The sequence below is a fragment of the Lithobates pipiens genome, unplaced genomic scaffold (assembly GCF_037356315.1).
Source record: "Lithobates pipiens isolate NorthernLeopardFrog02 unplaced genomic scaffold, aLitPip1_a1.2 Scaffold_23, whole genome shotgun sequence".
Lineage (NCBI taxonomy): Eukaryota > Metazoa > Chordata > Amphibia > Anura > Ranidae > Lithobates > Lithobates pipiens.
This window is the reverse complement of record NW_027507785.1, coordinates 221566395-221582277: the sequence shown is the minus strand read 5'-3', so window position 1 is coordinate 221582277 and position 15883 is coordinate 221566395. Positions and strand designations below refer to the sequence as shown.

At 37.7% G+C, this 15883-nt stretch overlaps 1 protein-coding gene across 1 annotated transcript in view; it reads left to right on the top strand.

Moving 5' to 3' along the window:
• DPYD (dihydropyrimidine dehydrogenase) overlaps nt 1-15883 on the top strand; it is a 2051548-nt gene that overhangs the window by 1220568 nt on the left and 815097 nt on the right. The window contains exons 12-13 of the mRNA XM_077452870.1: nt 2696-2880; nt 12231-12446. Coding sequence (XP_077308996.1) covers nt 2696-2880; nt 12231-12446 — 401 coding nt within the window. The remainder of the gene's footprint in view (nt 1-2695; nt 2881-12230; nt 12447-15883) is intronic.

The window sequence follows — 15883 nt, the reverse complement described above, 5'->3', positions numbered from 1 at the left end:
CGTCCACGACCAGCACTGTTGTCTCTAGACACAGAGCCTGCTTGCCCTCTTTTATCGGCTAGCGCCTGTCTGCCTCTCCTTGCTGGCCTTCCAGACATGGTAATGGCCTGAAGGGAGTTGGGTAAATCAGCAGTGTAATGGAGTCACACAACACCCACTAAGCCCTGCAGATGGCTCTATTAGAGAACAGCAATAAACGGTAGATACAGGTGTATATTGTGCTGGAGTCACACAACACCCACTAACTCCTGCAGATGCCTTTATAATAGAACACCAGAGATAAAGGGGTATACTGTAATTGAGTCACACAACACCCACTAAGCCCTGCAGATGCCTCTATTAGAGAACAGCAATAAAGGGTAGATACAGGTGTATATTGTGCTGGAGGCACAAAAAACCCACTAACTCCTGCAGATGCCTTTTTTATAGAGCACCAGAGATAAAGGGGTATATACAGATGCATACTGTGCTGTGCTGGAGGCACGCACAACTTCCAATAACTCCTGCAGATGGCAACTGGGCTCAAATAGAGAAGAGCTATGTAGGTGGATATAGCGGTGTGTACTGGGTACAGAGCACGCAGACAGCACGCACAAGCTCCTAACACTACTGACTGCAAGCTCTATTATAAAAGATAGATCACTAGCTATATAGGTGAGGTGAATATAGCGGTGTATACTGCGGTCAGGGCACACAGACAACAACCACTACACAACAGCAAGATCGAAAATCGGCCGAAAACGATCGGTGTGTACTGTGTTGAAGGTACACAGAACACCCACTAACTGCTTCAGACGCCAACACACTACACTAGGCCGCCGCGCTGGCGGCCTTATATAGTGTGGGGCGTGTACTACACAGCCTGAGCTATGATTGGTCACAGGCATCCTGCCTGTGGCCAATCATGGCTCTCCTCGCTGCTGGCGCTGTGATTGGCCAAGCATGCGGGGTCACAGTGCATGCTTGGCCAATCATGAGCCAGCAATGCACTGCGATGACGCAGTGCATTGTGGGCCGTGAGCGAAACATGAATTTGGCGCGAACGGCCCATAACGCTCGGAATTCGCCGAACGGGCGAACAGCCGATGTTCGAGTCGAACGTATGTTCGACTCGAACACGAAGCTCATCCCTAGATACCATGCACCCCTGTCTTGTGAGATACAGAAGGCAGATGGGGCACATATCAAGTATATATCATACATGGTCTTATTTAAAGAGTAATTTTATGATGGGCAATAAATATTGGTTATTATATTGTAGCATGTGAGCATAAGGAAATATTGGTACAGTTTGGAAAACTATAGCTGAAAGAGAGTTTGCTGATTACCATTAAACACATTCTAACCTCTCAGACGCTTTGATTTATCATGTTATTTCAGTAAACTCCCTCCTTGAAGGCCAAAAGAAGCTGTTGCAATGACAGCGTGATAGCTAGCTCTCCATTTTCCAACAAAATTATATTTTTACATTCTACATTTGCTTTTGACTCTCAGTGTAATTATCCATCTTTTGCATGTTGTTTCTTGAATTATGTACATTGTTCTTTTGTTACTATATAAGACACACATATGCCAAGAGTCATTCTAAAGGCTAATGATTCTGAAATATAGGGATGACATATGCTGCATTGAATCGGACTCTGGAACCACATTCATTTTATTGTTGCCTGTTGTCTATTTTTTGTAATATTATTTTCTTCAAATAGTTGGCCCGCATCATTTTTCTTGTCTGTTTTTAAAATGAGTACTAAAAGTAATTAAGCATTATCTCTAATGCCCTAAACCAAAACTTAAAGTGTAATTGAAGGAATTTTGCAAAAACCTTGCGAGTAGGCAGGCCATTTATTGCAGACGAGACATGCAATGTCTCTTCCTTAATAAAATACTTAATAAAATAAAAAGCCTGCTCGCAGTCTTTTGCAGCATGTAAACTGAGCTGTGCATTGCCAAAACAACCACTGTGTGCCAGGATGACTGATTCCGGTGCATGTGCAGGATTATATCATCCCGTGAAAATGCCTAAAGACTGGCATCCAGGGAGAACATGCCAATGCTGGGATCCCTTGTGCATCTCGGACAGGTAGAGATGAGGTAAATATAATGCCTGTAGTTCAGTTTTAAAGGAGCACCTACATTTTTTTAACCAATGTCATATTCCTGTCTGGTGTGACTTCCTGTAATACTGTGTATTACAGATGTTTCGTAAAAGTTAGAATTGTTACAGAACATACTGTGAATGGTGCATGTTTCTGTTATAACATATAGTGGCAACTGTTGTGTGTGTCCAAAGGGTTAATCATCACAACAAAGTAAGAAACAGTTGAATATTATAAGTACTGACCATAATTTAAAAAAATGGAGCACTAATAATCATTCACTTTAAAATCATTATTTATTAAAAATAATTATACTTTTTAGAATTATACTTTTTAGTAACAGAAACAAGTCACAAATTCAATGATTAGGTATAAAGCCGATACATCATTATAGCCAGTTATAGCTTCATTACTCCCAGGAAAAGTTGTCATTGGAGGCAGCAGTCTGATACTGTAGTAGTTTGGGCCACCCAACCCAATCAGCTATGGTCTTCTAATCATGATAAACACAGCCAACCGCCTGTTGTTTTTTCCAAAATGTTGAGGCATTTTTTTTTTACGCATGAAAATTTTTATAATTTTTCTATCATATTTTTCAGTTGTTGAAGCCATGAAACCAATCAAGTTTAACAGATGGGGTTTACCTGATATTAACTCAGAGACAATGCAAACCAGTGAGCCTGGTGTATTTGCTGGAGGGGATATTGGAGGCTTGGCAAATACAACTGTTGAATCAGTAAACGATGGAAAACAAGCATCTTGGTACATTCACAAATATATACAGGTATGTCAACCTTTCTAAATCCCCGTTCAGGTAAAGAGGGACTTGTTTTTCCGCAATGCAGATTTACGTAATTTTCCCCCTTTTTTTTATTGCATTACCACCCATACCTAATCTCACCTGTACACTATTGTTTGCCAAGAAAAAAACTGACATTCCACAATGTGCTTTATTAAAGATACTAATGAATGCTGATATCTTTGTTGGGTTTAATGTCCTTTTGTATGAAGTGCAATCTGCAGTTTAGAGATGCGTAAATGCCACACATAAACACCATATTATTATTTATGGTTAGCATTTACTAAAATAAAAACGAGTTAACATTATTACAAGATGAATAATGTACATATTACAGTGCACATTATAAATGGTATCTCTTGATGTGATTTTATAGAATTATAGCTTTTTCTGTGGTACCTAGGTCCATTTAAGCATGTCAGCACTCTCAGACAATGAGATTGATTTGCTAAAGGCACAGACACTGTTCACTTTGCAAGGGAAGTTACACTTTCCAACTGATATTTTACCAGAGCTTAGTGAGTGAGGCAAAGTTATGCTGTTTCCCCAAGTTTCCCCAATAATTTTAATTGAATCGTTTTCAGTAAAAAGTAAAACTAAGCAGGTATACTGACTACAAATAATATACATTAGTTGTGTACCAGAATAAAAAAATTCTTAGCATAAAAAAAAGAAAAACATAATATCAAAATGAATTATGCTCTGCTCCAATCTCACAAGAGTCTGGATTGGTACACAATGAAGACATACCCTCTCCTGTCCAATCATGTTTCATATCTCCTACCAATAGCTTGTCATGGGGGGGATTTTTTTTTCTTGTTGCACATAATTGTATGTATTCTTTACAAAATGGAATTTCCTTGCATGCTGTAAGCTTGGGTGGAAATTTCTTTGGAATGTGCAACTTCCCCTGCAAAGTTAACACATTATTTCCCTATAGTAAACCAACCAAAATGTCTCCTCCAAACCATTTTCTATAGAGTAGTGAAGAACCAGTATTAACTGAGACTTATCTTAGCTGAGGTTGAGACTTGTTTGTTTTTGGCCCTGCTGTTAGGTCATCATCCGATTTGATGATTTTCAGATCATTTACATAGTTACACAGTAAGGTTAAAAAAAAGACTCAAGCATATCTAGTTCAAAGAATATCTACAGCTCTGGACAGATTTTGGAAAGGTGGCGTAATTGAATGTCTTTTCCAGAGATTCGTTGTTCTTCTGCTTCCATAAAAAGGCCTAATATTAAACAACTGCATCACTGTTCAATTAATGGTTAGAGGATAATCACTATGGTGGCACATTAATGATATCCCTGGCAGAAAGGTGTGATGAAATCTTTTGAATATCAACACATAATGTATATAGTAAACAGAAAAACAAAGAAAAGGGGCCTCTAAGTGTAGAATTAAAAGCTGTTTAATTTCCCCAAAAAGGGTTAAAAACACTTACAAGATATGTAGACTGGCAGAGCATATCATTAATATCCATGTAGGTGGTCCGGCATGAATGCAGTGGTCACTGGCATATACCAGTTCTTTAGGTTGTGTGTGTCCAGTAGCAGGGAGGTCCAGGAGATGCCAACAGGAAAAACAGCAGGGAGCTCCAAGAGAACTGACAGGCCAGCCCGCAATCACAGTCTCAAAACACGAGGATCCTGGAAGTGACATCAGCGGCAGGAGACAAACCAGCAAGCAGCGTGGACCACAAACAGGAAGCAAAACAGGAAGCAGTCATCAAAGAGGGACGCGTTTCGGAACATCTCACTGGTTCCTTTATCAACCTGATGACTGTGTGTGTATGGGACTAATTTATACTACCTGGGCGGATCTTAGGGGCAGGGATATGTAAATGGAGCGTTATCACAATATAAAGGTATAGGACAGGAGGAGAAAGAAACAAAATCCCTATCCAAACAAAAAAATAAAAATAAAATATATGATTTCATACAGAACAACAACCAATAAGCGACATTTAAAAATAAAAATAAACATAAAATGAAAATGAGAATCAATATTTTTACACAGTCTTCAATAATGCCTAGGCATATATATAAGACTGAAGGGGAGGGAGTAGGGAAAAAAGGGAGGGGCAAAAGAAGAAAGGGAATAAAGGGACAAAGAGAAAATATTTTGAAAAATATCTAGGGTAAAAAATATGTATAAATATATTAGCTAAATATAAAAAAAATAAAAAAAAAAAATAAAAAAAAAAAAAATATATATATATATATATATATATATATATATATATATATATATATATATATATATATATATATATATATATATATATTAATATCCCGAAATGGTTAAAATTATTTAAAAATATTTACCATATTTAAAATAATATACTAATAGAAAATTATATACTACTAAAAAATCATTTTTTAGTAGTATATAATTTTCTATTTATTTTTTTGTTTGGATAGGGATTTTGTTTCTGTTTCTCCTCCTGTCCTATACCTTTATATTGTGATAACGCTCCATTTACATATCCCTGCCCCTAAGGTCCGCCCAGGTAGTATAAATTAGTCCCATACACACACACAGTCATCAGGTTGATAAAGGAACCAATGGGATGTTCCGAAACGCGTCCCTCTTTGATGACTGCTTCCTGTTTTGCTTCCTGTTTGTGGTCCACGCTGGTTGCTGGTTATTGTCTCCTGCCGCTGACGTCACTTCCAGGATCCTCGTGTTTTGAGACTGTGATTGCAGGCTGGCCTGTCAGTTCTCTTGGAGCTCGCTGTTGTTTTTCCTGTTGGCATCCCCTGGACCTCCCTGCTACTGGACACACACAGCCTAAAGAACTGGTATATGCCAGTGACCACTGCATTCATGCCGGACCACCTACATGGATATTAATGATATGTTCTGCCAGTCTACATATCTTGTAAGTGTTTTTAACCCTTTTTGGGGAAATTAAACAGCTTTTAATTCTACACTTAGAGGCGCCTTTTCTTTGTTTTTCTCTTTCCTATTCAGAGATTGCTTCTCTCCATAAGTGCAGCCCTAAGTGTGGAAGATACCCTATTATAGACTTTCTGGTTCATAAAGACATCTGTTTTTGCTTGGTCCTGAAGTTCAGAGCGCCCTTACAAACTGTATCTGGATTATAATGTATATAGTGTCTTTCCAATGCATACAAAAAATATAAGAAGTTTTGAGAGTAGACACTGAAGAACATCTCTAACACTATTTAGGCAGCCCATAAATTAGTGTTATTATTTTTTTGTTTTTGTTCAATCAGCTGGTTGAAAAAACAACAACACTTGATTGCCCATCCACAGATGTAAGGTGGATGGGGGAATCCCCTCCCCTGAGCAATTTTATTCTGACAGAGGGGAGACTGTCAGAATACACTGATTAGCATTGCAGGCTATAGCTGGTGGCACTGATAGAGTAAAATGTTTTCAAAAGGGTGGTTCTACAGATGTCAGAAGTCTAGAACCACCCTTTTCATACATGGATCAAATTTTTGCTGGTCCCTCTTCAGCCACATTTAAATTCATGTATGTCTGACTTTAGGCATTTGACTAATCAATATGACTAAGACACTGGCTTCTGTCATTTACTCATGTGCAAGGCCTTATGTAAGTTGGCCATGCATGGATCGAAATTCAGCCGATTCAGCAGGGACAGAATACATTTTGATCCATGTATAGGCAGAGAGGTTTACAGAAGTCAGTCTTCTGATCGACTTCTGTACAACGGGCCTGTCAGATTTTCCCTAAGCGATCAGCCCCACAGATTACAATAGCTCAGTGGGGAGGATTAGATGATAACATCAAATCCACTGCTCTGTGGATGGGAGAATGTACCTGCTGGTTGAATGGAAAAAAAAATGAATAATTTATGGGCTGCCTTAGACATAGATAAGATGGCATAATGGAGACACTGGTGGCATGGCAACATTCACTGGCACTGACATCAAAACAAAGCTGAGGCTGGTGCAAAATTGACCTGGAAATGTACAGATAAACTATAGCAAAACCTTACTTCAGTGTGCTTTGTATAATATATTGCTACTCTTGCTCCTTTAAATTCTAGCTTTAGCGTGCTATTTTTTTTTTCTTTTGCTTATACCTATGCTTATATAACAGTAAAGCTGTCTGGCAACCCATGTCACCTCCTTGCTATGTTAATAGGTATCTATTTCCACGCAGAAATATGCCACCTTAAAATCCTAGTTATATGGTGGTCATGTCTGTAATGCATTTTAGTTCACCAACACTAAACATACACATACCATATAAAACAGAATTACTAGTCTACTGTAAATATTGTTCTGGGCCATGGGTATAGAAATCTTTGAAGGCATTGAATTAACATGAAAACCAGACAACTTTTTTTTTTACTACAGGTATCTTTAAATCAGTTAGAACTCTTATAACACTGTAGAACCACTAAATTATCCAAGACCGTTATCAGTGCTACCAGTAAATAGTATGGCAAACAGTGAAAAAATATATCAGTGCCACCAGTAAATAGTATAGCAAACAGTGAAAAAAGGATTAAACCCAACACAGGACACCTTTTTATTTTATGTTATGGAGAGCTTTTTACTTTTAGTATGCAATGCTAACAGACAAGCTTGTCTTCTGTTGGAAATAATTTCCAGTTTTGTGGTAATTTATGTTTTAAGACGCCATCCAACAATTTTAAGATGCAATCCAACACATTTCATTTGTCCTACAGAGGGACAAATGAAATTTGTGTAAATAGACACACATTTGCTTTCATTTATAAACAGATGTCCATCTAAAGATTTTCAGACATGAGTTAACATAGAAAATAGGCTTATTAATGACTTAATGTGCTAGAATTCACAGCAGTGGATTAGATGTTATCATATGGACTAGAAGCAAGTGGCAAACAGTTTTGGAAGCCATTTTAATACTTTATGTGTGTTCATCTGTCAGTTTTCTCTAGTCACAAAGAAAAGGTTAGGAGTACAAAAAAATGGAAAGAAGGATAGTGTTACTAGAGGGGAATCATGATATTATTGAGCTTTACCCAAGCTGCATCTATGTAATGTTCGTTTTCACTTATTCAACTTTATAATACTATGCATGACCTATACAAATATTTCTTAACTAAGCACTTAAGGTTATCCCTACCTGTCTTGGAGAGAGTCAAGAGCTATTTGGTTTCCACTTTGATTGCAATACTCTGTTTTAAAGCAGGATTCTAGGCAGATAAAATATACTCAAAATAATGTAACTCAGAATTAACCACTTAAGCCCCGGACCAATTTGCAGCCAAAGGACCAAGCCCCTTTTTGCGATTCGGCACTGCGTCGTTTTAACTGACAATTGTGCGGTCATGCCAAGTGGCTCCCAAACAAAATTGGTGTCCTTTTTTTTCCACAAATAGAGCTTTTTTTTTTGGTGGTATTTGATCACCTCTGTGGTTTTTATTTTTTGCGCTATAAACAAAAATAAAGTCAACATTTTGAAAAAAAATCTATATTTTTAACTTTTTGCTATAATAAATATCCCCAAAAAATATATAAAAAAACATTTTTTTCCTCAGCTTAGGACAATACGTATTCTTCTACATATTTTTGGTTAAAAAAAATCACAATTAGCGATTATTGATTGGTTTGCGCAAAAGTTATAGCGTTTACAAAATAGGGGATAGTTTTAAAGCATTTTTATTAATATTTTTTTACTAACAATGGCGGCCATCATCGATTTTGATTGTGACTGCGACATTATGGCGGACACATCGGACATTTTTGACACATTTTTGGGACCATTGTCATTTATACAGCAATCAGTGCTATTTAAATGCACTGATTCCTGTGTAAATGACACTGGCAGTGAAGGAGTTAACCACTAGGGGGCAGTGTATGGTGTTCTGTATGACGTTATGTTTTTTTTATTGTAGGGGGTGTGGCCTGGCATGTGGCATCACTGATCGTCTTTCCCTATATCAGGGATCAGACGATCGGTGAAAGCCACAGTAGGAAGCATGAGGAGAGGTTTGTTTACACAGACCTCTCCTCATTCTTCAGCTCTGTGTCCCGATTGCGGGACACCAGCGGCAATTGGGTCCACTGGTCCCGCGGCCACGGTCACGGAGCTCAGGACCGGGTCGGGAGTACGCTGCGGGCTGTGCACTTAAAGAGCAACACATTATTACATGTACTTTTAAATGCAACCCATGCAAGTATCAGAATTGTACCTAGTATTAGTCTCCTGCAATTCCTGCACAGCAGAGCAGGAGTGTACGACAATAAAAGCACAAGGAAACAATCAGTTCATATGTTGATAAAAACATGCTGATAGGAGAAGGCAGAATGACCAGGGATAACATCATCAGATTATACATCTGGCTTGCATTGTTACAATTCGAGCAGTGTATGGCCCGGCCAGCATTTGTTCAATCAACTTTTGTTGAAAGAGCCTTTTCAAAAGCTAGCAGTTGAATGGTGACTGCATTCAATCAGATACAGGCACTGTTCAAGTATTCTGACAGCCTGACAGAGGGCATTCATCCATCTGCTGTTAGCGTAGATTTAGAAACCCAGCGTTACAGGAGATACATACAGCCATGACTGCCCATGTGCTGACTTATAAGACATTTCTGCACAGTTTTTACTCTCTTGCAATGTTCTGGAGCCATGCATGGGACTGTGTAGGCATTCTTTAAGACTGACATTGTACAGAGGTATAGGGAGAGCACCACTAAAAGCACTTGTATTGGTAAAACCTAGTCTGCTTTCTTTATCCCCCATTGGCCTTCAGTTCACCACTTCTATGTGATCACTGATTTTGAATTGCAAGAAGTCTTATACAATTTTGAGTGCAGAACTGGGCACAGACATAAGATGTGTGTTGGAGTAATAATTGCATTATGCTGGGGAAAGTGAAGAATAGGAATAGTGTAACACAAATATTTTAAAAATGGGCTTGCATTCCAAATAGACACCAGACCTGAAATGTTACCTAACACTCTACAATTTTACAAAAGACAGCGGTGCCTTTGAGCATTTATGGGCATGTTTAGTTACCTGGTGGCTGCTTTACTTTAAACAGAGTGTGGTTGTAATCCAAATTTGTAGCACTGTACCAAATGTAGGTGTTCCCTAATGCAAAATCGTGTTTACTTTAGTGTGCTTATTTAAACATATTTAGAAACTGAGATGTGAACGGGGTCACTTTGAACAGATTAGATGTGTTCTAGCCTCAATCAGGCTTTTATTGGTTCTGTGTTATAATTGCAAAAGGCAAAACCTCATAACAGGATGCACTGTATAAAAAAATAAGTTTTTGTTGTGTGGAATAGGAGACTTATTGCAGTTCTCTGTGACATGGGTGTACTTGAGATACCTGGTTATAAAGAACTTTTATTAATAGTACATTATAATAGGCCATAGTATGAAGACTTTTCTGCTATAAACTTTGGATTATATTATATGCTAGGAATAGTGGTTAAATTGTATTATAGTCTAATATATTTTAATTTAATTGAACACAATAAGCCCCCATATCAGAATCATGAGTCCAAGCTACTAAAAAACAATGTGACAGAGTCTATTAAAGTTAAAGTAAAGTCCCCTTTTTAACTTATACCCACACGTAAGACTATAATAAGGCTTACCTGTAGGTACAGTGAATATCTTCTAAGCTTGCCCTGTTTAGGAGATATTCACACAGCCGGGGATGTCAGCGGTGCATGCTTTCTGAAAATACGGTATACGTGGGAGTGATGTCATTGCTACTCCAGCCATTCATACAGCCAGAACCCATGGACCTGGAAGGAAGGCTGGATGAAGATACAAGCTGTGACAGTGCTGCACTGGAGAGCTCTGAATGCAAGTAGTAGTACATTATGACTTAAACCTGCAGGGGGCCCGATTTTTTTTTTTTTTTGTGGAGGTTTACTACCACCATCTATCTACTAAACACCCTCTATCCACTAATAATCTTCTACCCTACATTATCCCACCATTCTATTTTTCTGTTGGAGCCAAGCATCCAAACCCTTCATTGTTTTTTCCTATCCTTAACATGACATGATCAAGCCAAACAATTGACCTTTCAGATGTAAGCACTACATCATAATAGAAATGGGAGGAGCTCCCTTGCTCCCCCTACCTGGAAGCATCTGGTATTTCCTAATGGCTGTAACAGAGCAGTGGCAAAGAATGACAATGGTGAATAACAGGGCTGGAGGGTTATTCTTTCAAGAGAACCTCTCACTTTTCCCATTCAGGAAAGAAAAAGAGACAATTGAGTGTCTTAAAAGGTGATCCCTCTACTGATATTCCTGACTATATCTAAAACAATAGCTACCGATAAAGCATTGCTTTCATAGCAGACTGATAGAGGTGCTTAACTGTGAATCTATTGATTGTACCTACAATCTGGCATATGCTCTGTAAATGAACATGTAGCCACTCCCTAGTAACCTCTTGTGTTTCTGGACCCATTTTACATAGCAAACGAAGACCATAGAAAACAGTTGCTGATATTTTAGGGTGCAGTAAATGCATTAAAGTACAACAATAAACATAAATACAGAGAATGCATTGAAAATACTTTTAAAAATCTGTTTTGAAAGCACCACAAAATTGTCTTCTATAATTAGATTACATGATCTTGTTGTCCTTGTTCCTATTGAAAAAGATGTAACTTAGGATGCCCTAGTTGTTAACAATATGCGGTCTGTGGGAAGAGATTTACGAAACACTCACATGCACAGCATTAGGTACTATGCTGTCCTTCAACATTTGCAGCTAGAGGGAGAGGTATGGAGGTATTGATGTAACTCTGACACTGGAAGAAGCAACATTGCTGCCATTTTTAGGTGGTGACACTGAATATAGCCTATAGGAATTGTTACCTAGATTTCTTGCCCAGTATACCAAAGTAATAACAAAGGGTAAAGTACGTTAAGATCTGTATTGTGGTAAGGTTTTCTAAAATAAAATAAAAAAACAGCTATGATTTCAAAATTACCAATTGTAATGTAAAACAAAAAAAAAACATAGTCACATAGTTGCTGAAATAACTGCATATTACATTTTATTTTCTTCTGAGACGTGGCAGAGTTAATTTAGTATTCAATAGTCTAATGAATTTGTGCAGATTATTTAGTGTGAATAATCCAGTGAGGTGAAAGTCAATTATGATAATTAATTATATCCCTGGTGGATGAAGCTATCAAATACATAGATGTCCACTTCACAGACTTAATGCAATTGCATCAAATGTTAGGCCAATTAACCTACCGATCAAGTTAATGTTTTTTTTATTATCTTTATTTTTTACTTAAACAATCTCAAATTATAAAATTAACATTATCTTTTATTGTTGTAACTTTTGAATAGGAATTACATGGAACCTCAGTTGGTGATAAGCCACAGTTGCCTTTGTTCTATACACCAATTGATATAGTGGATATCAGTGTGGAAATGGCTGGACTTAAGTTTCTTAACCCATTTGGACTAGCAAGTGCGCCACCCACTACGAGTGCACCAATGATCCGCAGAGCCTTTGAAGCAGGATGGGGATTTGCGTTGACAAAAACATTTTCCTTGGAAAAGGTATGGTGCATTTGTTTTTTTTAAGATGACGATAACCAAGGTGTTTTTTCCAGGGGATTGGCTAAAAATCTTTGTTTATAAAGCCCTTTCCGAAAGATGGGGTGCATAGCACACTTTCTCTACTGCTTTTTGCCTTTGTTGACTAATTGCTACTCATGCTTGTATATTTGTTGGTTTAGTAGCACACAGGCTTTTAATTAATGGTACATGTTCCACAGGCAGGCGAGGGGGCTTCTGACAGGTTCAGGGATACTTATTGCTGAAGTAAATCATAATCAGTAGTAGCATTTCAGAAATTATTAAATTACATAAAGAACGGATAAAGTTATTTCAAAAGGATTGCTTGGAAAACATTTAGACACAATTAAGACTTAATCTTAATTAATATATACATGTTAAAAAGTACTTGGTAAACAATGACGCTCACTAAGAAGGACTTCGTAGACATTGCCTATAATAAAAGGACGCATACTCTAATAAAGCTGAGAAACATTGATTTAGAAGCTGTCTATTAAACCCTTTGTTTGATGTACCAGATGCAAGTAACTAAAAGAACACTGTTAAGATATGTGTATCCTTTAAAAAAATTCACTTTTTTCTTTTCATTTTTCTGATGTATTTGGCAGAAATATGTATGTATACCCAGTTGTTCCATGTCTATTTAAAAGTTAAAATCAGGCACCACTGGAGCCTGATTTTAACTTGCTCTGTAAGTGGATGCATGGAATGTACTGATACTTTGGTGTGCTTATATCAGAAAGTGGGTGGTGGTAAAGAATAGATAGGTATAGTTTACAGCTCTTCCGTGCTTTGTAGAACCTTGCCGTTTCAGAATACTCTCTGTGGCAAAAGTACTATAAAGAAACAGTGCAGGCTACAGGCACCAATGTACTGCCTTTTGTTCTCTTACACTGCTCTTGGAACCTTCCTAAAAAAGTATTCCCCTTATCTATGGTGACCTTTGCATGGCTTCCCATATCATTTACACTTTCCAACCAAAATATTTCAAGGAGAGTTAAGATTATCAAAAAATTTGGTATTTAATACCATGCAATAAGTTATCACCTGAAAAGTTGGCTATTTAGCTGAATATTCAGACGATATTAATAGCTACATGACCTTTAGCCCCCGTCCACACAGAATCTGACTTTGAAATTGTGTAACATCACTTGAAATTGCACAAATCCACAGGTCAGTGCGACTTTAGGTGCAACTTGCAACTTCATGCACAGAGGTCTATTAAAGTCACACCTGGAATTGCAAAAGATAGTGCAGTAATCTTTTTTTCAAATCAACATAGCACCGCAAAGCTGGCATTGTGCAGTTTTGAACAGTTCCATTGCCAACAATAGACATGGACCTATCGTATCGCATGACAAGTCGCACTGGTGTGAAGGGGGCTTATTGTAAAAAAAAATGTGTGTGTGTGTGTATATATATATATATATATATATATATATATATATATATATATATATATATATATATACACACAGTATCTTACAAAAGTGAGTACACCAGTACACCCCTCACATTTTTTGTAGATATTATATTATATCTTTTCATGTGACAACACTGATGAAATTACACTTTGCTACAATTTAAAATAGTGAGTTTACAGCTTGCGTAACAGTGTAAATTTGCTGTCTCCTCAAAATAACTCAACACACAGCCATTGATGTCTAAACCACTAGCAACAAAAGTGAGTACACAGCTAAGTGAAAGTGCCCAAACTGGGCCCAAAGTGTCAATATTTTGTGTGGCCACCATTATTTTTATTATTTTCCAGCACTGCCTTAACCCTCTTGGGCATGGAGTTCACCAGAGCGTAACAGATTGCCACTGGAGTTCTCTTCTACTCCTCCATAATGACATCACAGAGATGGTGATGTTTGAGCATGCGTTTGAGGATGCCCCACAGATGCTTAATAGGGTTTAGATCTGGAGACATGCTTGGCCAGTCCATCACCTTTACCCTTGGCTTCTTTAGCAAGGCAGTGGTCGTCTTGGAGGTGTGTTTTGGGTCGTTATGTTGGAATACTGCCCTGCAGCCCAGTCTACGAAGGGAGAGGATCATGCTCTGCCACAGTATGTCACAGTACATGTTGGCACTCATGATTCCCTCAATAAAATGTAGCTCCCCAGTGCTGGCAGCACTCATGTAGCCCCAGACCATGACACTTCCACCACCATGCTTGACTGTAGGCAAGACAAACTTGTCTTTGTACTCCTCACCTGGTTACCTCCACATACGCTTGACACTATCTGAACCAAATAAGTCTATCTTGGTCTCATCAGACCACAGGACATGGTTCTAGTAATCCATGTCCTTAGCCTGGTTGTCTTCAGCAAACTGGTAGTGGAAGGGGGATCCCATGCTCTTGTTTTCAATTATCTGTCTCTATATTGCCGAGACCCGACAATTCATTACAGCCGCAATCAATTTTAAATCACAATTTATACTTTCGAAATGTAATTTTGCTGTGGTACCGTTATAAACACGGGAAAAATTTACAGGCATACTATAGACACCCCTGAGGCACGATATTTAAAGGAATATTTAATTTTATTGTTTCACTTTAAGCATTTAAAAAATCACCCCTCCCGAAAAAAAGTCTGTTTTTAAAAAATAAAATAAAAAAATTGCATTGATACATGTCCCCTGGGGCAGGACCGGGGCCAAACACTTTTTATGACAATAACTTGCATATAAGCCATTCAAATTAGCATTTTTGATTATTCATGTTAGTGTTCCATAGACTTTAACGGTGTTCCATCAGCATTCAAATTTGCCGCGAACACACATATTGTTCGCTGTTCGGCGAACACCTGATGTTCGTGTCGAACTTATATTCAACTCGAACATTGGCTCATCCGCAGTCTTGACAGTCTTCTATAGCCTAGGCCATCTTCATGTAGAGCAACAATTCTTTTTTTCAGAGCCTCAGAGAGTTCTTTACCATGAGGTGCCATGTTGATCTTCCAGTGACCATTATGAGAAAGTGAGAACAATAATACCAAATATAACACACCTGCTCTCCATTCACACCTGAGACCTTGTAACACTAACAAGTCACACCGGGGAGGGAAAATGGCTAATTGAGGTCAATTTGGACATTTTCACTTAGGGATGTACTCAGTTTTGTTTCCAGTGGTTTAGACATTAATGGCTATGTGTTGAGTTATTTTGAGGGGACAGCAAATTTACAGTTATCCAAGCTGTAGACTAACTACTTTACATTGTAACAACGTGTAATTTCTTCAGTGATGTCACATGAAAATATATAATAACATTTTTACAAAAATGTGAGGGGTGCACTCACTTTTGTGATATACTGTATCTAGATATATCTAGATATATATCTAGGTATATCTATATCTATATATATCTATATATATATATATATATATATATATATATATATATATATATATAT